Source organism: Melanostigma gelatinosum (assembly GCF_949748355.1).
Source record: "Melanostigma gelatinosum genome assembly, chromosome: 7".
Lineage (NCBI taxonomy): Eukaryota > Metazoa > Chordata > Actinopteri > Perciformes > Zoarcidae > Melanostigma > Melanostigma gelatinosum.
In genome coordinates, this window is record NC_136640.1 from 18,697,157 (window position 1) to 18,720,654 (window position 23,498).

The 23,498-nt window shown below is 42.0% G+C and overlaps 1 protein-coding gene across 1 annotated transcript in view; it reads right to left on the minus strand.

The window, feature by feature from the left end:
• LOC306779915 (protocadherin-16-like) overlaps window positions 1-23,126 on the minus strand; it is a gene marked incomplete at its 5' end in the record, with an annotated part of 68,918 nt that extends 45,792 nt beyond the window's left edge. The window contains one exon of the mRNA XM_079272013.1: window positions 21,327-23,126. Within this exon, the coding sequence (XP_079128139.1) occupies window positions 21,327-23,126 (1,800 nt within the window). The remainder of the gene's footprint in view (window positions 1-21,326) is intronic.
• Between the last annotated feature and the right edge of the window lie 372 nt (window positions 23,127-23,498).

Below are 23,498 nucleotides of genomic sequence, written 5' to 3' on the forward strand. Positions count from 1 at the left end.
AGTTGAACTCTTTAATTAAATTTGAATTTTTTGGTTTTTGTTTCTGACATGCAAGATTGGAAAAAGTAACTGACCAGCACAATTTTATGCCATTGTTATTGCAATACGCAACAGTCTAATTAAAGAAAATTCAGTATTTAGGATTACGTGTAAGGAAAACACCTTGAATTTATTGTGTTTCCCCCTTTACTTAGAAACTTGTTTGTTTCATTTACTGAACAAAACTATAATTAACTAGGACAGATTTCAAATGTATTCTGCCATGAGCTATTCTTTAAAATGCAGATACCGTTGCGTTAATGAAACAGCCAGTGCCTATAGCCCAGTCTCAAAGGGCTGAGGAGATACAAGAGGGTTATGTGATACCCAATCAGAGTGGAGCCATAACACACACGCTTGTAGAGCGAGATGAGAAGCAGCTGCTTACTGCTGGCTACTTGCTGCGCCTCCCTTCAGCCTGGTAACACCACTCACCGTTATGTAAATATGAAACCAAAGAGGACCACAAAAGTCAATCAATTTCATCAGTGATGGTCAGTGTTGGTCAGGTTCTTAAGCTTTTACAAAGTTTTCTGTGTCACCTCACTGTGAAACATAAAGTCCCCTAAAAGCCCAAAAATCACCACAAACAAAAAGTAATTTTGCTGATCACATAAAACTGGTGTTGTCTTTGAGACATCTTTATGTTTTTACTGTGACATGTCTGTGGAAGCATAAATGATCTTGATGCAGTGTCTCAATGTACCCCTCCCAGGGATTACTGTTAGTCTGGAAGGAAGAAGAGATTTAGCTGTTATTATTTTGTGTCTGTTTTGCTTTCTAATGTGGACAGACAATTTTATGAAAACTAAAGATTAGGTGGAACCCCAGTGCTTTCAGATTTAGCTGCATTAGTACAAATACAAATGTAGCACAGATAACATTTAAGAAGATCCATAGTCCTCCCTCAGAATTAATGTAATTCCAGTAAATTGAGGGTTTCAAGCTGTGGGACATCTTGAAGATAAAATCCATCCACCCATCCATTTCCTAAATCAAAATTCCTGATCAGGGGTGTCTGCTGGAGGTCAACAGCCATGCAGCTTTAGCCTGACTCTTTCCTTTAGTGTAATGATCTTGTAAAGGTATCAATCCAATAATGTTATCTGATATATAATATGACAAAGCAGCAGACTGGTTGAAAATAAAACTGTTTGGCTTCATTGTAGTTCCCTTTTGTGGCTCTGTCCGAGGGACACTTGAACCCTACAGCCCTCATTGCTTCAGAGGAGAAATTCAATAATGTTGAAAAAACTGTTGAAACAGCTTTTGTTTTCAACAGCTGTGATTTGCAAGATCGTATCTCCCTCTCTGTTGCCTTCGTCTTTCCCTTGTGTTGTCTCTCTCTCTGCATCCCTGTATCATCCATCTCAGTGTGTAACTTCATCTCATCTCAAGCCACAAGTCAATGGAGCATGTTCACTTTTCGTCTGACTCATTTTAACTGGCTTTATTTAGACACCGCTCATTTCCTTTTCTCTGTCTAGTAAGGGCAGGTATCTTGCATCCCTTAATCCCATGATGCAGCGCTTCATTGACCTTCATGAGACGACGCACTGCACCGTTGACCGCATGCTCGGTCAGGAGTGAGAAGGCTGCATGCTCTGACTGCTTTTCATCTTAGACAGACATTTAATATTGCTTTTTATCCCAGGTCTTACTCCTTAGTTCAGCGGATATGATGTGTGGGAGATAGCTGAAGGCTGTCCTGTCCTTCTATGACCTGCTTTGCTGCTATCATCTGTCCACCGGCTCAAGGCAATGTGAATTGAAAAGTATGGAACCAGTTAGCCGGCATAGGTAAATATGGCTGTGATGACTTTGGGAGGAATTCATAAAAAAAGGAAGTACGGTCTACTCCCTTAAAGGAATACATATGAAGCGTATAATCTGGCAACAATCCCTAACATTGCATGCACACAGCACCTATTTGCCCTGTTTGCATTGGAGTTTAGGCAATCTGCTGCTCATTTTCTACATCAAACCCAAACACATTGTGGTGACAGTCTCATAAAACATAAAATGAACCAACGTGTTGTGTATGTATGAAATCAGCACATTTAACCATACTCCCGCTGTTATCTTAAGAGTAATGAGCAGGCGAGTTTAAAAAGAGACAACTTGTTTTGTTTAATGCTCGGTGTTCATCTTGAAATAAATAAGGGGTATTTTGAATTCATTTCCTTATTTTCCTGTTCTTCCAAAAAGCAATTACGCACAAATGAAGTTTAAACTGGTATTTTCCATTTTAAAAGAACATTATGCCTCTCTGAGTTTACACTCTCTTTCACGTTTCATTGCGGCCCATGACAGTGGCTGATGGATTGGGCTTTTGGTGGCTGAAACTGCTCATGGGGAGATTGCTACCAGATGAAAAGGTCTCAGAGTGCAAACGGGGCGGTTTTGAATAAAGCTATAACTCCACATGCTCCCTGGACAATTATCACAGACCACACTAAATGAAGAACACCAGTGTGACATGGACAGAAATTGAACTTAATTTGGTCTATGGTCTGAAAATGAGAATTTTGAATTACAAAAAATGTTTATTGGATATTGGAGGAAAAGTCCTCTCCTTGTTTGCCTAAAGCAACATATTATGTGGCATTGGCGGTATTTTGAGGTTAACCATTTTGATAGACAATTGAAAAATTGAAAAAAACAATGATCTTTGCAAACATCTTTTTCAGCTCTGTCAGTTGTTGGGTGAGTTTGTACATGGATGAAAAAGCATTTTACTTCACTTGTGGGTTTTTACTCTGGCAGAAACGTACTCTTGTGAGATACATTGGTAAAAAAGATTTAAAAAAAACATTGATAAACAAAGATAGTGTGACACAGGAATTTGTGCATTCACTTGTTTTGATTACTCATCTTCATGGGATGGTTTGCACTACCTGTTTTTACTTATATATCGCCTTCATAAACAAAACCTATTTAACCATATTTAAATTACTATTTTGTTCACAAAATAAACAACGCTTCCGTATAAACTATGGTCAGTTTGCAGCAGTTGGAGAAATATCAGACGCTCTATGTATAGACACGACTGTATGACTGTACAAATTATGGGCACATGCTTGTGAAGAAAATAGTTATAAACCTGCACCTTCAAAGGCAGATGCTAACAGAAAATTCAGTATTTTATTTTAGTCGTCCAACATCAACATCTTTGCTCTGTAGTGAAAGGAAGTGAGCGATAGATTCAAAGGCAACTAAATCAGACTGTAATCTTGCAGTTCTTCGGTAACAAAAGAAAGACTCGACTTAGAAATTCCTGGTATAAAACTGAGCAACATAACCGTTCAGAAAATGTCGAACTTCTGTGGCTTTAAAAAAAAGTATAGGCTTCAAATCATGGCCATCTAATTATACTGTATGTACTTGCCTTAAAAGGGGAAATGCAAAAAGAAAAAAACTCAACAATAGATTGCCCTGTCTATTTGTTCATATTTCCTGTGGACTTCTTTGACTGTGAAGTGACAAATCCAAAGAAGCACGATGCTCAAACACAACTAATGTAATCCAGATGTTCTTTTTTCAATTTAGGGAAAATGTGTGTGTACAGTCCCCTTAATCTGCCTAATATGTAACATTTTAAACAGTTGTGAAAATATTTTTTCTCTGAATATCGTTGATATATAGCTGAGAGAACACGTCCCTTCTTTGTCTTTCATTATTTCCCAGATGACAGAAGACTTCCTGATAGATCCGACTGAAAAATTGAAAATACATAGAACTTCATTTTTTTCATGATTCGACTGCAGTCATGGTTCATAAATGGGCAATCCTTTGCTTGCTCACACATCTGATAACCTGTACAAAAGTGGCGTTGATTGTAACTCGTACATATCAGAGGACTGGATAATGATAAAATATTTAAATTTCATTTAGGTGCATCACCTACATTTTCAAAATGTCTGCTACACTCTCATTTTCAGCAGCCACATCCACTGGAAAGCTCTAGATGAAAGGAAGGGATGGTAAACCTGTGGAATTTCACTCTCAGGTCAGTGACCTCCTTCCAGATTCACGTCTGCTCCGTCGGCCACCAACTTGCTGTGATTGATGTGACCCACCCTGCAGCATGCGGTCATATTGCCAGGGCAGTTCAAAAGTCAGGCTTCTGACCCAGTAGCAACCAGCTCACACACTGAGTCAGTAACTTTGCTAAACCAACAGAACCATCCCAACAGGCGCAGACATAGAAAAAGAACCCTGCAGGTCTGATGTGACACCTGGCTGGGAGCTCATCGCTCTGAAGCGCGAGGGGCTGCCCTGTCATCCTGAGAGGGGAGCTGCGCTTTGTTGCCTTTTCAAAGTCTCAGATGCTTGGCCCCTCCACGACCAGACAGAAAGAGAGAGAGTCGGCCTGGCGCTGGAGCCTTGGCAGTCAGAAAGATCTGTGGTGTGGCCCCTCCTTTTCACTGGGCTGGGATAAGCCAGGGAGTGTGGCGCCTCTGAGGTTAGTGGGCTGCCTCATCGAGACACCAGCTCCATCATGAGCCTATTTTTATTCCATTTTCTCGCTTCCTTTTTTTCTTATCCCCTATTCAGACCTCTCTTGCTTTTTTTTTGTCAACTCTCCATTTTTGCCTTCCCTTCGTCTATCTCTTACTACTGTCCTCTTCGTCTTCCATGGTGTTGGGATGTGTTTCAGCCTGTATGCATGACAGAGGAAAATAAAAAAACCTACACGGCTCAGTTTCTGGTTTGGATCCATATATTCACTTGCTTTTTTCCCCCCTTTCTTTCTTGCTGTATTTATTTTACGCAGATGCTTGCCAAGATGGCAAGAGCTCCCTGTCATTGGTTTGGCAGTATCCATGCAGTGTATATATTCAAAGTGCTTTAACCCATATAGACAAATGCTATTTATCTGTATCTACAACGGAGCCATTGTAAACCAAAAAACTGTCCTGTTTCTCATGTTTGTCTCCTTCTAATTTTGATTTAATCTCTACATGTAACCTCTTCCATCGAGTCACACTGAGAAGCATAATTAACATGCAGGTGGCTATTTTCCTCACACTGGGCCAAGTATAAACAAGTAAAAGAAAGCCCTGAGAAAGATTGAACAGTCTTTGTGAGTATCCTAATGCCCTAAATGTCAGGATTGTACATCTGCTGCAAATAATCACTGTATTTGGCCAGCTAATCCAACATGTTGAGTCAATTCACGTACAATGTGGTTATGCTGGCGAGTTAGCAGGGGGTCCTTAGCTTTCAGGAAAGGGGTTTACCATCAGAAAGCAGCTGTCCCACATCAACAGTCCCTACAGACACAGACAGTGCCGTGTTTGTGCCATAAGCCATTCTATACAAGCACATTGTGGCAACTCCTCCGGCATTTTCTAACAGCCTGGCAACAGCAAGCTCACAGAGTGAAAGGGGTCTAGACTGGTCTTCTAAAGAGACCCTCAGCTCACATTAGCACTCTGGGTTAAAAGAAACATTGCAACAAGGACACTGATGTACTTGCAAATAAAACCTTAATTAGGACAGGTTACCAGAAATCTAGATCAGAACAAACAGTAACTACAGTATGTTTTGTAAGTATGGTGGTGAAAATGGGGGCATGACGACAATTATCAAGGTCCCAAACACAACTGGAGCTATCTATATATCTCCAGCACCTGAGGCAAAGTTTTTGAAATAAAAGTCGAAGGCAGAGTCAGAAAGTCCTTGGCAAGAGATAAAGGAATTATTTGATTTATTTAGAACCAATCTGCTTTCCTCTCAGCATCACCCATCACTCTGCTAACAACCATAGCTAAATGAGCTCTGTATCTCAAAAAAGGAGTTTCGCACAAAGTATTCTGTGAGCTGTCCTGGCTCAGTTGAATTCATTTGAATAATTTACTTTGCAGAATAGCATGAACATGGGGAAATGGTTGATCCATCAATCTAATCTGACACTCGGCTTTAGAAAAACACTGTTTCCCCTCTGTTCTTTGTTTTTGTATATCTAATGAGCTAAGAAATAGAAAACAAAGGTAGTGGGTTATATAATAAAGTCTTCTTTGGTGAGCCTGTAAAGGATTTGAAAACCCTGAATTCGTTTGGTGCTGTATGAGCAAGCAATTTCCTCTCGCTCATCCACAGAGCACACCGCTGCCACGGTGTTCATTTCCACTAGCTTCCCTCTGTGCCCACATCTGAAGATTCCCAGGCTTAAGCAGGGATTGGAAACTATAGTGTCCAGCATGAACACAGCTATGTGAGCATATCATGCCACTCTTTCCAGTCAGAGCACTCTGACGTCACACCGTTAATCCCTTTCACCATACCACCCAAGCCTCGGGGAGACCACACCAAATCCTGCACTCACCCCTTTGGAGTGAGTGCAGAGGAGTGAGTACCACTGGGATCGAATTAATGAGGCTGATTAGATACTGTAAACCAGTAAGGAACTTCACAGAAGCCAAAGCCCTGAGAGCTGCACCAGCAAAGGAGAGATCACATCAAAGCTACCAGTTGTTTGCCAGTTAGGAGAGCTCATGCAAGAAAAACTCTCACCCCTACAAAATCTCAAAAAGTTATGATTCATGTGCAGAAATGTAATTACTACGAAGTGACAAGTACTTGATGTCACATGCTTTTGCAAATCCATTGGTTTCTGTATACACTAGTATGGAAATCAATGAGCAGACTCTTGAAAGTTGCTTGAGTTGTGTAATCAATCATGTCTGAAGAGGTTAAACTCTAGCAATGCTTGTAGTATACAGAACAACTTTATTGTTACACCAACGTGTTTCGGCTTGTGGTCTTCTTCAGGGTCATCCGATGGTATTCTGTCTACTACTACCAATAATAATGTTTAATAGTGTTGCTGGAGTTTTACCTCTTCAGACTCCATGCACCTTGGAAGTAGGTGAAGTTGTGCCGGAAATCCCAACCCTGCGTCTACAATAATCAATCAAGTCTGCAATTTGTATAACGCTGTGCAAAGTTTTCAAATCTATCTGCATTTAAACTCATTTGTATGTACTCTATTGAACTCTAATGCATTATACAACTCAAACTAGTTTTCAGGGTCTGCCTATTTCATTATTGTACTAAAATCAATGGAAACCACTGGCTGACAGGAATGAATGAAAAAAATATGTGAAATGAAAATCTTAAACAGTATTGCATAGATTAAAAAACGGTAAGCGATATTTGAAAGTGTGGAAGATCGGTTCAGAAACTTGAAAACATATTTGTTCGGGTCATTTAAATCACTCTATTTGGCAAACACATCCATAGGAAGAATGTCTGAGAAATGAAAAGACAGACCCACTTCAATAGGGTTTATAATAAATCATCTGAGTATTTTAAAAATTTCAACAAAGGACTGGTGTTTCAGATGGTAGCGCTGCTCCTACAGATGAGAGGAGGCTTTCTAGAAAATAACAAATGGCCGAAGTGGTTAAAACAGTCTACAAAGGCCTGGAAGCTGCAACACCAACTCTGAAGCAATTGCCACAGCTACACAACATATCCACTGGGGCAGTTTTTGTAAGTACTTCTTTCCGCATATACTTATTACCATAATGATGGCCTGCGACCTAAAGGAGATCATTCCCTTCAGGCAGAGCCCAAGCCAAAGCAGGATGCAGACAGTGCAAAATCCTGCTGCAGGCCACCATCGGCTCCCACAACTTAAAAAAAATAATAAACAGCCATGAGGGCTGTTTTAAATTTTGCTCACTCGTACTTAGTTAGCCTCTAGCCTTCATAGCCTCCACTGGCCACCAGGAGACATGGCAACATCCACAGACGTCCCTCTGAATTTAGATTGCTGAGTTGTCTTCTCTCTGTTGAAGTGTGTAGGGTGCCTTGCATCAAAGTAACCTAATTTCCTTCAGTAAGCTTTGAGTATTTGCCCTGTCATATAATATTATTAGCAGGCCAATTTCATGATTTCAACTCAATCATAAGCACTCTCGCTGAAGATTTAGGTCAATTAAGTCATGGATCGCTTTCAGATCCCAGCGGTCTCTGGGTATGGATCTGCCGTGATTGAAGCATTGTCTCTTGTATGTCCAGGCCAAACATCTTTCCAGCTTGTGTGCCTTGGCCTCATCCTGATGCACCTTTTCCTTCTGCACAAACACTAGCCAAAATCCTGCAGCTTTGTTCCACCTTCCCAGACTGGGAAGAGAACACACTGGCCCGCAAACGGCTGCACAATTCATCTCTCTCATCCCCTTTAAAAACGATTTGTTTCTTTATATTTTACTGTCATTTTAAAATGCATCACACAGATATTACTTAGTTATGCAGTTGCTTCGGCTTCAAGAGGGGAAGCTGCTAGGAAACTCTGCGCCGTCCAAATACCCTGACAACATATATCATTACTTTATAACTTAAATTCATGATTGTGAAAACGGTTAGACCCAAACTACTTCTTTGAGGTGGTTAACAGGTTGCAGCATTCATGGAGACTGCAGCGTTTTGCTTTCAGAACCTTTTAATTTATCACTTCCTGTCATGCAGTAACGATTTCCTGTCAGTAACCAGACCTAATACCTCAATTTAATTTTGACAAATAAGGTGAAAATAAAGTCAAACGAGCACTCCTCTTCATGCAAACCTATGTTGTTAATTAGACTAAGAATCTGTATTTTAGCTATTTTAACCAAAATGTAGATCGCAGGCAAACACATCCTCTTTGCTCAGACAGACTCCCAGCAGTCCAATGAAAGCTGTCCTTGAGAGTTTACATTGTTGTCCACACTGCCCGTACAGGCTCTGTCCGGTCTGAGATAGCAGATTCGTGTTTGTTTCTTCACATGGCTAAACTGGGAGATAAAGGCCGAACGTTAGCAACAGTCTGGCAGCTCCAGTAGGTGTGGGATAAGTCTGTTTCTGAAGGGAAGTGTTTTTAGGCCTGATAGCTTTTCCCTCCCAAAGTGGAAAAAGAAGGGCACATTTAATCTAATCATGCTGGCACTTTATTAGGATGCCCCCGATCTGTTATCAAAACCCAGGGGAGCTGAGTTGGACAGGGTGAAGGGAAGCCCCTGCAGCAAGACAAAAAGCACGGACAAAGACGTCTAAGCAGAGCTGGAGTTTGAGAGAGAGAATACCTTGCAAACTCCCCCCCCATGTCTGTCCCTCATGACAGATGCAGAGGCCCAGCCACTGACAACATGCAATGGTGGGGGACTGAGGAGGGCGAACATGTTGAATAAACATATCCAGTCCTCTGCTAGCCCCCTGATTCCCCCTCCAAATGAAAACCTCAGTTGATATACAATATAGATTCATCTGATAGCTCAGTTTATACTCTGTGTTTATACACCAGGATAAATGTACCTTCTCTAGCCAGGAGGTCATGATGTTTCTATCTCCAAACAAACATGCTAAGACCCTGCTACATGTTCCCCGAACCTCTAGAATATGTTGATAATGTCGTGCGATAGCCGAGACAGCGGGACAGTCCAAAAAGAATCAGCGATGAACTCTGGAAAAAGGACAGCTTAACTCTTAACAGTCCAGTACCTTGAAAAAACAACTGTTTGTAACAGCTGCAGAGTAGTTTTCAGGGTTTCATGAGTTCACCTCTTCACAATTAATTGAATGTAAAAACTCTACCACAGAACACAGACAGAAAAACAGGCACTTGGGATGATGATGTGCCTGTGAATAGATGGTGTTTCTTGTTTACAGCTACCTTGTTTCCCAATATCGCCATGGTAACAAACCACCACTTGAGCTTCATCTGCACGCCACTTCTGCACATACACTGCATGAGGTAAATCTCCTCCTTTTCCCCCTCAGCATCTGCTTTCTTTTTCAACCTTTTGTATTCCATATTCCCCATTTATTTCAATCCTTTTATACTTGCTTGATTATGTCCCTGCGAAAGAGTGCAGGTCAGAGTACTGACTCAGATTTTCATTCAGCATCGTAATGGCTTATTATTTTCTTTACTCATTTGCCCAATGTTAGAAACTCAAACGTTATATAATGAATAGCTGCATGTTGATATTGATATGTATGTAGATATGTAGATATAGGCCTAAATGGTTACAATTAAAATGTCATAATGAAATGATTGTCTTATTTTAGAGCTTTAAATCATGGACAATCAATCACAAACTACATGTTAAACAGGTCTCACTAAAAACATTGTTTGTTTTTTTTCTAAATAATTTATTTCTCGTATCTCTCCTGCACTAACAACTTTCTGCAGTGTGTCAGAGCTTGGCCCAGTCCCATCATAACAGCAATGGTGCCCTTCCCCCGGCTCTTTAGCAAAAACATTCACAATACTTCTATGTGCATGTGTCCTAGTGTGATGAATAAAGAGCGGAAGCAACAGGGCGAAGGGTGACTTCACACTTAAACAGCCTGTTTACAAGTCATTTACAGAACTGCAGGAGGGAGAGAAGCTCAGAGGAGTCTCCCAAAGAAAGCCCTCCTTTCAGAAATACACAAGCAGAGTGAAACAAGGCTGCAGAAAAAGTTGCCCCACGTTAAGAAACGTTACATGAGCAGAAGACTTCTGTGCAGTTCATTTCATATTGAGGGGGATGATAATTCAAAGATGATTCCGCAGAAATAAGAGAAGAAAAAAGGCATAGATACCACTAAACCTATTCGAGTGTAGAATTAGTATGCTTGAGGTAAAAAAGAAAAAAAAAAAAAACATGGGAAGGGAGGCCCATAAATGGTGCAGTAGCAGCGATGACAGGAATGGTGACAGGGGAAGAGCGCTGAATGAAGCTCGATGAGATTTAAAGCCAATCATTTTCTCATCATTTTCTCATCATTCCCCTGCATGATGTAATTAGTACATCATTGTAGACCAAAAAGGTGACTGCCAAAGTATTGTGGCAGTGCATTTAACTTCTCAAGCGACAGCTTAAAGACTCAAATTAGTTATGAATGAAATGCTTTGTGCTTGATAGAGCTAGGATGTTTAAAGTCCTCTCAGACATTTTAATTTCTTTCTGGCACCACGATCATTACAGGTTGCTCATAGTGCTGATGAGGGTTACATTTTAGAGATGCAGTGCAATCATAATGTATCAACCTCTACATTAAAACATGACCATGACATAAGCATTTTTGCACGTACTGTTATCTACCATGCAGAAAGTGACTCTACATCTCAACTGTCTTATCAAACATTCTGTTTGCTTTGGAGACCACACGTCCTTTGGATTAAGCCCAGAAGACGTTTCAGATGTTATCAAAATCAACTTGAAACATCACTCAATAGCTTCCCTGGGTTGAAAACATTATTTATAATTAATCAAAGCTTTTGTTATACTTGTGATGATGAAACTGCCTGTGTCCTGTATTCACTGTGTTGTCTAATCTGCCAGGGGACCAACAGGCCCATGTGGGACAGTTCGCACAACTGAGAGACTGGGAAAATGTCTGTGAAAATGTGACTAGAATAATTCTTTCCCCTCCCTCAACACCTTGACCAAAAGCTGTGCCCTTGACCAAAAGCTGTTCAGTGACCAGCAATAGAAGTCAGTGGGAGTAATCGAAAGCTATGAATGGGACGCAGGAAGGAAGCAATACAATCAAATAGCCATTGGTTGACATATCCTGAATAAATAAAGAGTTAAAAAGACAAACTACCGAATCCAAGGCAGATCTTTGAATGAGCTAGTGTTGTTCCAGCATGCCGTGACTTCACATACAAAAGGCAAATTGCAGCATTAATCACCATATCTGCTGTATTGGCTAATCAGGTCCTGTAAGCAATACATTGTTGATAGTACAAATTGGGAGCAGGTGGCTCTTCAATTTTCTCCAGATTATTCACATCTGCACGCCCCCACAGACCTCTTCTGTGAGATTACATGCGAGTACCACCGCCCAATGTATGAGTGGAAGGTCATACTCAAGCCCATCCAAAAAACTATGACGCAAAAAATAAACCTCTGAAAGTTTTCTGTTACTGGAGCAGCACTGAGATAACAGGTGATTAAAAAGGTTACTTGGTTGTAAAGATGGCAGGTGAATCCAGACGACATGACAGAAATGCCACTGGGATATTAAGCTTTTGTGGTTGGATTGGGAGTATGATAGAATACACTATGCATCATTTCCAGGGATCCTTTATAAAGACACAGCCAGGTTGGAGAGGAGACGGCTTCTGAAACCAGATGTCTGGATGCCTTCAGCCATGATGAATTGGTTTGTTGAAAGCATCAAGAACTTGTTTCTCCATTATCCCAGCTACTGACCAGCTCCTTGTCTGCATCCATTTGAGTGGTGATTAGACTTTGCCGAGGCCGCTGTAGACAATGCATACTTTTACTGGGCACTTAACCGTGACATATCTTTTTCATGGATCCTATTAGGGTGATCAGCCTCGCCTGAAAGAGAGCCTCTGTACAGTGTGCACAGGCCACTCTCAGTAAAAACACAAAAATGTAAGGTCAGTACTTTTCACGTCACATTCCAAGGTGCTGCAAGTCAATATGGTTCTGCCTCGACTGGATCATATTGGCTGCATGTCCAGCGTTCAACCTATACTGGAATAGAAAGGTGGTGCAGAGCACTGATGTACATCATTTTAGTTTGACCTTGGGCATCCACAACCACATGTGCTTCATAAATGTCCCCACTCTCAAATCTCCTGTTTTGATGCTTTGGATCTCACAAGATACATTTGTGAAGCAATCTGGGAGGAAACTTCCTCAAGGCACTGATTAGAGAATTTCTTCCACCCTAAAGCCCCGTCTATACCAAGACAGGCATATACATACACCCCAGTCCCTGGCTTTCTGTTCGCCTTTTCTGATACCACATCACACATCTTGAGTCCTTCACTCCTGCATACCAGCACTGCCTAATTACAGCAGAGTCCCACTGCTCCCCACGCTGCCTCCGGGCTCCTCACAGCACCAGGCTCTACACAACAATCTAAACAAAGACTTGGCCTTTCAACGCGCTGGTTAAAAGAAGCAGCACACCACTTCGAACATAAACTCTGCAGCACCAGCCCAAATTAACATTATTGATGAGTTACGAAACTCTGTGGTAATTAGTTCCCCCACTAAGTCTTTAAATCACCTTCTAGCCCTCAGAGGAAGGCAGCTTTAAGCTAAGCAGCTGTCTCCTTATTACAACTAATCTGCAGGGTGAATGCATTACCTTAGAATAGATAAGGCATAACAGATGTCTTCCCTTATAATAAGAGGGGCGTTTCTGCGAGATGTGGCGAAGGCTTCAAGATATGCAACCAGCAGTGTGAGGGTGGACCACCATGGAGCGTCAGTACGCACAGACTGGGAGTCTGGTTGGAGCAGGCCTGGGTGCCTCTCTGTCTGAAGCCAAGACAGACAACGTTGGGTAACCGCAATGTGAAAGTGGAGAGCATCTCTCCCCACAAACCTCCTTCTCCGTGTGGTTTGTCGCCCGCTCCCTCTTGCTATCTTTTTCTCTGTCTTACAAAGGTTGTAAAAGACCTACTCACTAGAACAGAGCCAGATACGAGTACCAGAAAATGCATTTTTGCTTGATAAATGACAGATTTGAAAAAGAACATCATCTAAATATAAATACCAAAAACAAAGTTTTCGTACTTTACTTTGAGGATTACAACTATGTTTTTATGTGTTTGACTTTTTCCATGTAAGAAAATAACTTCTTACATGCAAAAAGCACCAAGCTTCTCAAATGTTAAACGATGTCTTAAAATAAGCAGCCGTACAACAATTTTGTCTTAATGAAATGCCGGCTGAAATTGTCAAAATATACATTTAAATCTAAGAAAACGTCTGATCAGAGACCAAATAAGGGGGAACAAAAATCAAGCATTTTTGATACAAGGTGCCCGTTCATATTCAATACTCAGCCCCAAGCACTAATTTGGTCCACACAGGAGCTGAGAGCTTTCATAGCATTCTTACCGTTAACAAGCATCTGCAAAACATCCTGCTCTAACACAGAAAGATAGCCTTGGCTTTGAATTTGTTTCCTCCGGCCTTGTTTGTATTTTGCATGTTTCCCCCTGTTTTACCACCTCTTTCCTGAAACACTACCCTCTGTAACCTATTTCTCACATGGGGAGCTGAGGTTTTGACGAATCCTTTTGCTCGGCCACCTTCACAGCCCCGACCAGACCTGTTCGTAAACCAAAATTGATCTAATTGACAGCAGAATTAGGACGATCTGACCATGCGCCCGGAAGCTGAATGCTCTACTCTTTCCATGAGCTTGTTGAGCTCGGTAACATTCTTCTCAACCGTTATTTCAACTGGCAGTCAGTGCAGCAGCAAGGCTGGAGCAAGAAGGGGGGCTGAGGTTGCTGGCAGACTAAAGCGATGCATTCTTTGTAACAGACAAGTTCTGGATACAGAGACAATTTGCTCAGTGGTTAAGATATGTTAGGGCTGTGTATATATAGTGCATGCTTTTCTAGGAAGACGCAGTTTTGTCATGAATGTAAAACACAACATGCTGCCGACTAGCTACCATCACAATACCTGCACTTCGTCAGCACACTGAAGAAATGATTGGTTGCCGTTTGTTTGGGCCTAGTTTCCTGGTTACTGATTTGTGTAACCTGGCAAGCTGTCACTCAGCGTCTGCTTTCCAGTCTGGTGGCTTCTGATGGACAGCAGGGGACTGGATGGATGATTTAGCACAGATTTGCTTTGGAACAGAATGAATATCGCGAGCAGATGATGCTTCCTGATGCCCAGCTTGTTTAGCAGTGCCAACTGCCTCGCACATGTGCAGGGGGACCACGGGCTGTGAGAACAGAAGGCCTGGCAGCCCTCATCACAGCGAGCCTCACGGCCTGCTCCCCTCTTCCCATTCAGTCGTCTCAAAGGAGGAGGGAGGCAAAGTGAATAATTGTATCTATTTACAAAGGTCGAGAAAAAGTGCCTGAACGCAACACTGTGACAACGTGACCGTGAAGGCACACACACACCTGCAGTGTGACTTCACTCAGTTGGTAATTTACAACCATTTCTTTCTTGCATCATCAAATTGGATAAGCCTGGGCCTGGTCGGACTGGGACCCACAAGGCAGTGTGTTCGCATCACTCCAGGGAGGCCCGAGTGTCTCCAGGCAGGCAGATGTGCTGCTCTCACCTGCTCCGGTCCACATGTCACCACTCCGAAGGGAAACAAGGGGAAGTGAAGAGGTGTAATTGGATCACGGAGAGGACACAGCAGTGTGGGAAAAGGAAGTGGGAAGAGATAAGATGTCTGGACGGACAAGGTGAAAGAATATAGAGAGACAAACAGAGACAAAGAGATAGGAAGAGTGAAGGAGATCCCACCCCTCAGACTCAGAGGAGAGATCAGCAGCTGGATCCAGCTGCTGAGTCTGACCTTTGTCACAGCTGCCAGAGGCTGACTGTCCCTCTGGAGGCTCTCGACTGTTTTCTTTCTCCCTCTCTCACTCTCCTTTCACTACACTCACATCCTTTCATAGAAACTTAGAAGTGGTGTTGAGAGGTCTGCCCCACCAGCAGCAGACAAACTGTATACTACTAATGAAATGTCTTGTCCCTTAAGAAAGGCATATAAGCCCATCTTCCTTTCTTGCCAGATGTGGGCCGGAAACCCCATCCAGCAGAGGTTAATCCCTCACACCTCCCATGACTTCATCAAAGTCTATACTGACCCTTTACAGTCACCCTGAAGTCTTGTAAATACTGCTTGCTTTACCACTCAGCACTCACATAACAGACAGCTACCAACAAAGAATTCAGATTTAATGTTTTAAAAAATATCACGGACTTGCGATTTTACCTGCATGACACAGTAACAATCTTGTATAATTTAAAAGTTCAGCAGGTACAGACATATAGTATAACAATATTACATATGTACATTATCCGTTTAAAACACAAGTTATTTGGATAATAATGAAAGGAGACCAGTTAATTATTCCAAGGAAAACTATCAGAATCAGACATACAACTGCTGGAACATTTCAATTAGCCAGTCTACAGTACACTTTGTGAATGATGTACTCTTTAAGTCATTTATCAAGCAGAATATGTTCTCTGGTTCCAGATTCTGAAATGTGAGGATTTAATGCTTTTCAACTGAATAGCTTTGGGTTTTGCACTGTTGGTTGGACAACACAGCAATTTGAGGTATCACCATTGGGCTCTGAGAAATAGTGATGGACTTGTGAATTTAGTAACTTTTTATCTACAAATACCAAAAAAACAGTATTTGCACTACAGTGGTCTTTATATTATCTTTCACAGTCTGGTGGTCAAACATCCACAGCTTAGGTTTACTAATGAACAGTATTTGCTCCCAGTTACTGTATTAAACCATATAACATGAAAATTGTTACCGCAGCTTTCACCTCCTCCTGTGTGGGTGGAAAGAGAGAAGCGGAGAATTTGCTGATGGACGTCTGAGCAGAATAAAATGCGTTCAGCTGTCTCAAGCACAGCAACTTTGACCTGGACACCCACACTCTATTCCAATGTACATCAGTGTTTATGTTTGCTTCAGTGCCCCTGCAAGGCCCAGGAGTAAGTGTTCAAGGAAGTATTACATTTTCGGAAACATTAAGTAGCACATCCAGTTTCCTGCAATTTTACCATTCCCTGAAAATGCTGTTATACCGCAGAGCCACAGCGACGCTTGGTAGTTAACAGGAGGATAAAAAGAGAGGGGAGACCAAAAGCAGAGTCAGCTCTCCTCAAGCTAAACCAATTTTACAGGGAGACAGGCCAGTCTGGTATCAAAATAGAGAAGTGAACATTTCGTTTGACACAAACCATCCCCAGAAAAAGGTCTGGTGAGAATTGATGACATGATTTGTGTACAAAAATACCAGTCTGAAACTGGCAATTTCACTTATCACCATAGTTCGTCTTATTTGGTCGTTGCATTTTACATGGAAGGTTTGCAGAACTTCAGTGTGGGTGAAATTTGGGTGAAAAAGCATAATGGTGAACTGCTCGCAAATGTGGTTTTGAGACATGCAGCGAAAAGCTGCAGTGCCCTGCAAAACATATATGTTAAAATTTAGTCTTCCAAGTGGACCCTGATTCTAATCCCATGTGACACTTTACAACAATTTACAACAATTTACTGTCAGAGAGTAACTTTCTAAATAATATTTCATTTTTCTAACATGAAGGAATGGTAGGTAGGTCTATTCTACAGGGAATGTAATATCGGTCTTCTCTAACACAAAATAATAAAGGCAGAGATTGTGAGAAGCAAAATGTACTTCAGCAATGCTGGCTTTCTAAAAAGGAAGCTCGAGCAAAAGCAACTCCTGCAATCAAATAGCAAACACCAGCTCTTCATGCTGCCTGTACTGCAGCGAGCATTATTAACATTTCTGGGTTAGGAAAACTATTACACTGCCCACCACATTTTTTCATCAGGTAATTACAGCTCAAGGACACCATGGCTCAAGGTATTGGAATCAGTGTTACTAGCACCTGCCTGGTGGTCACTAGTGTGTGGTCTCTGTAGTACAAAAATACTCTGGAAATAGAGGGACTAGTGTGAAAGAAATACATTTTTTCAATCATTCATACTTTATCTCAAGGGCAATTATGAGTGTTCCATTTCCCCATGGATGGTTGCTTTTATGTTGGCAGGAATGTAGAGGCGATTCAGAGTGCCACTTCACTGAGGTATCTCTTTCAACTACGCTGGCTTTCAAGAATTCAGAGAAATAATGAATGTGCTTGAGTGGCACTCTGCATCTGCAGTTATCTAAACTAAAAGCAAGCAGGCTTTGCAATGTTGCACACAAGAAATCCTCGCCAAAGCATAACAGTCCTACACAATATCACCAATGTTTTTTTTCAAGAGAATTGATGTGTTTAGTCAAAAGGTTGCCAAGACATCACTGAGACGGGAAGCAATTTGGGGCGGCAAAGGAACTGATAGATGCAAAAGTTTGTTTTTACAGCTTCAAGAAAGAAAAATGGAAAAAATATTTGCTCCTTCACTTGCAGCAATCACTGTTGGTCTCATATTGCCAAGGGGGCTGCAGCGATGACAAGTGGCCCATTCTGTTATGAACATGGGGGAGGCCGGTTTAAGAATTAGGTCTGGCCTATCTTCACACCCGGCTAATGAGAAATGATGTGAGATCAGATAAGAATTGGGAGTGGGACAGACCAACAGACAGACGAGGAAGCCCCCCTGCCCATGTCACCTCCGCCACTCATGCCAGCGCTTGTCAGGGCTCATTTCCCCCTCAGCTGCCTGGAGACCCCCTCTCCACTTTCTGCTGGAGCCAGAACGGGCCCCCGAAACAGACAGAGGGACAATTCTTAGCAGAGCCACAGTCCAAACCAACCAAAAACCACAATGATATAAGGTGTAAATTATTCCCCAATGCGAGATTCTGCCAACTGGAGAGCTTCATTACTTCACAAGTGAAATAACACATAGGGAGAGTGAATGGCAAATAACCCTCCAGGCCAAAAAAAACAGACTTTGCTTTAATGATTTTGTAGATATTAAGGCTGGCTGATGGGCCTCATTATCCCTAATGACATCTTGTATTACTCTTCTTCCTCATTGTCAGGAATCAAATGCATCTTTGCTTAATTACCTAATGAATGACCCGTGAACGAATGATTTTCCCTTTCCTGTTATTCTGTGGAGACACATTTGTAATAAATCACACAGGCACACATACCGTACAAACTGAGATATGAATTGGTGCAAGAGAACATCATTTGCCATATAAATAGATCAAATAGATGAAAACTAAGAGGAAAGCAAGCTATATATTTATATTTATAATATATTTAACCTCTACACCAGGGGTGTCAAACTCATCTTCACTCTGGGCCACATCAGATCACGGTCGCCCTCAAAGGGCCGGTTGTAACTGTAAGACTGTATAACTAACTTCTCCCTAACATATTGTTAAATAACTCTCTCTGCATTTGATGATTGTTTATTCAAGTGTAAAAATATTGTACATGCAGTTATATAAATGAAAAATGATATTTAAACACATTTCTGTTATTATAACATAAATCATTTTAATTGAGGGTTAAGAAACCCACATGACTATCAAAGATCAAACTGTTAAAGAAAATAACAAAGACAAATATTAAACAAGTTATGACAATAACTTTGTTCAAAGCTGTTTGTGTCACCTCTCTGCATCACTAATGTTCCTCCCTGTCGTCGTCCTGTGCATGGCAGCTACATCCAAGAGCTGCTCACTGAGAGTCAGGTCTGATAAACATGGGTAGATGCACTGTATCCGTGTTGTCTGTGCTTTCATCAACAGCTAATGAAGAAGACGAGTACCTGCTCGTCTCTTAGCTGCTGTGTTGTTAGATTGCTGCTAGTTCATGAACTCGGTCTGCGATGGTGTTTCTTCACAAACTGACATTTGTAAAAGTCTGTATCTGGTCGGAGCTCTGCTCACATACCTTTAGCATGCACTGGGCTGTAGCTGTGTAAATATATTCTGCTGTGATTGCACTCTGCTTTTTAACTTTTAATTATTTTTCCAAAATAAAAAAATCTTTTTTTTATTTTAATTTTTTTTTTGCTGGCGGATTCGCGGGCCACATAAAATGACGTGGCGGGCCGGATTCGGCCCGCGGGCCTTGAGTTTGACACATGTGCTCTACACCATCCCAAAAAACTAATAATAAAGAATACAATTTGAAATGGCCAATGAAACACATTCCACAACGCAGATCGTGGTTTTTAAAGTGTTGTTTTTCATGTCGTATTTGATTTCCTCTTTCAAAGATGACCTATTTTCTTTGCAGTAGATCTTGTATATTGAATTACAAGACTGATTGCTGTTAATAGGCTTAAGTCCTTTTTTTAGTTATCTTTCCCCTCCACACATCTCATTTTAAAGTCATCCATAAACCAAGTGATGTACAGCAGAAAGTGACAAAGTATCACAGGCACAGCACTGTGGAGCCAGACTAAATAAAAGTAATCACAAACTGCTGTGACCTGAGGAGGGGAATAAAATGGACACGCTTCAAACGCTTGAATTGATGATCACAATACATATATTGTAATCTTTTTTTGGATAGAATGTGGATGGAAAAAAGGGGACACTGGGAATTTCATCTGCAGAGAAAAAAAGGCAGTCATCCGATGTCTTGCTGAGATGTTTGGATGTAGAGCTGGCCCCCGGAGTAAGAGCAGTCTGTTCTCACTGTTCTCACTGATCAATGTGTGATACTCTCTGAGTTGTTTGAGAGGAGGTAGTAATGCCCTTTGGTGGGAAGAGCTAAGGAAAGACAAAATTCTGACCAGTTTAAAAAACAAATATGGGTTTGAGATATATTCAGAGAACATGAACTTCAACCCACATTGGAAATAGTGAGCCAAAGAATAATTAGAAAATATGTATATTTTGAAGAGCTGTAAAACAAAATGCCATAATCAATTTTAGTACATTGCTTTGTCCATTATAGTTCCTGTGATTTATAATTTGGGGACCTCTCACAAGGAGCCCTCGAAGCTTCTATTTCTGCATTCAAGCCAGTAGTAGCGGTAAGGCCAGCATCTCCCTTCACCCCTCCCTCTCCCATGGCCAAACCCTGGGCCAAGATCCCGTCTGCTAGGCCCTCTGTCAGAACTGCACTCTGCATCCAACTCCTTGATTCATTCAATACTACTGCAGACACTTGTGATAACTGTATGAAAGTCTGTACTTGTAAGAAAAAAAAAAAGGCTTTCTGACTTGAGGAATCGCTTGAATTATTAAAACAACTGACGAGCAGCCTTTTTTATAAGATCGCCAAAAAAGAACTTGAGAAAACAACATATTTCAATGACACAGGACTGCAGTCACTGGGGGTGCTGTAATTTGTTTGAACTTTAATTCATCTTGTCGTCTATAGACATTTTTTTCTCACGCTCAACTAGCCTAATTAAGGTGCCTTTTGAGAGTGAAGTGACATCTATTTCTTTGCATAAAGCCCTGAATTTGTCTCTGCCTGTGAGTATGTGAAACCCCCCTTTGTGCCTGGGCTGACAGAGGACTTTACACTGGCTCTGTTACCCTGGAAACCTTTGGAGAGGTGAAGGGGAGGACAGCCAAAGAGGAGATCATCTTGGCCCAAAACCACAGGTAAATCCTCACTAAGGGAGTGCAATTTACACAGTTTTACCATTAAAAATGAATCTTTATAGAGGAATGAAAGGAATCAGCAAAGTCCTGCTCTATTTTTCTTATGAATTTCCATTTGTTATGCTCTTCACAATTGCGACCAAGTTAAGTTCAGGCTCCTCCATGAGCTCAGCGCTAAAGTGTGGGAGTGTGTTTACATAATCAATCAATTCACAAACTTTTAATGGAATAAATCTGCAAGAAAATGTCCTACCTCAAGAATGCAGGTCCCTGGAGCTGTGTTCTCCTTGATGGACACATTGTAGAAGTTTCTCTCAAAAACAGGCTCATTGTCATTTATATCCTGAAGCACAACGTTTACCACAGCAGTGGAGGACAGGGGTGGTTTCCCTCGATCTGTAGCCACCACAGTTATACTGGGATTGGGGTTCTTTTCATAATCCAGTTGGGTGAGAGTGGTGATAATGCCCGTAATGGAGTCTATACTGAACCAGTTGGAGTAAGAACCATAGTCTTGTAGGATGCTGTAGTTAATGTCCCCATTAGGCCCCTGGTCTTTGTCTCTAGCTGTCACCTGTAATACAAAGCTCCCTGGGAACACCACTTCAGGGATCACCTGCCTGTACACTGGCTGGTCAAACAGAGGAGGGTTGTCATTGATATCAATCACCTGGATGATGAAGGAGGACTCTGCCCTGAGAGGAGGAGTGCCTGAATCTGTTGCCATCACCCTCAGCTCGTAGTTGTCTCTCTCCTCACGGTCCAGAATCTGGTCCACACACATCAGATAGATGATGCTATCCTTAGTGGTCAAAGCAAACTTTCCATCTCCTCCCTCTAGCGACACATTGACGTTGGCGTACTCCCCATAGTCTGGGTCAGTGACTGAGATCCTGGCTACATACTGGCCTGGCTGTGCACCCTCTGAGATTCTGGGAGATCCATCTTCACTGAGAAAGATGATGGTCATGGTGGGCTGGTTGTCGTTGTAGTCTCTGACGTGGATGGTGACGAAGGCATTGGTCACCTCTGGCTGGGTAGCGTTGTCTTGCGCCTGGACCACCAACTCGTGCACTCTCCTCATCTCGAAGTCCAGCGGCTTGTTGAGCGTGATGATGCCCGTGCGAGAGTCAATGACAAAGTAGCGGTCCGGGTCGCTTTGTCTCCTGTTGATTTCATACAGCACCATCCCATTGTCTCCTTCATCAACATCTGTTGCAAACACCTGCAGGATGTTGCTTCCTGGCTGGAGGTTCTCTGATATTATGGCATGGTAGCGGCTCTGGTTGAAAATGGGAGCGTTGTCATTAATGTCTTGTACAGTAATATCTAATGTCATTTGATCAGTCCTTTTGGGGGAACCACCATCAAACGCCTCCAGAGATAAAGTATATGTGGATCTTTTCTCTCTGTCTAGAATGGCATTGACCGCCAAGTCCAGATAAAGAACCTCATTGCTTCCCCTCCTGGTCTCCAAGGTGAATGCCTGGCCAACATTTCCATCTTTGATAAGGTAACCCTGTGTTGTAAGCTGGCCGTTATCAGCATCAACAGCCGGCTCAAGAGGAAACCTGGTGCCGATGGCTGTCTGCTCAGGGATTTTAAACATGGCCCTTTTTCTCTGGAACATCGGGGCGTGGTCATTGATGTCATTCACCTTGATGGTCACCTCCACAGTCACACCTGTCATGGTGACTGCAATGAAGTTGTATCTATCCCTCAGTTCCCTGTCCAGAACTTTGGCAGTTTTAATAATGCCTGTGCTCTCGTCTATGTCCAAATCACTACCCACGCCGGTGCCCTCATGGTCTGAGATGAAGTACAAGGATGCTGTGATGCCAGGAGGAAGTCCCGCACTGATGTCACCTACAATTGTGCCTGCTGGCTGTTCCTCATCTAGCTGTAGTTCAAGAGTCCCCCGGACCACAGGCGAATAAATTGTTACAAGCTCCAAGGCCACATACACCATTAGCACAATCCTTCTGTTCCACCAACCCTCACGGTGCGAAGGGTCCATAATAGACTTCCCAAAACCCTTGGCAGCTGTCTTCATTTTGGCTCCTTCTTTTTAAACCTGGAGACACACAAAGAGGAAAAGCTGAGCAATATCAAAACCTGAAGGCAGCAGAAACTAAGAAAAGGTGTATTATGTCTGCGTTGAAATACAGAGTAGGTTAGTTTAAGAAAAACAAGTGTATGCCTTGAACACTTTCCCATATGTTTTATGGGCCGTGTTCCCAACCACAGCACATGCAATACACCCAGCACATAACACTTTCCTATACCTCTTCATTCACCTAATAAGTCAACACCTTGTTCCTCCTACCAAGAAGGTTTCCTTTGCTAAAGAAACCACCTCAGACAGGGAGTCTTTGGCTGTGGCTTTGATTAAAAAAGATGCAGGAATCGCCACCCAATGTGTTCA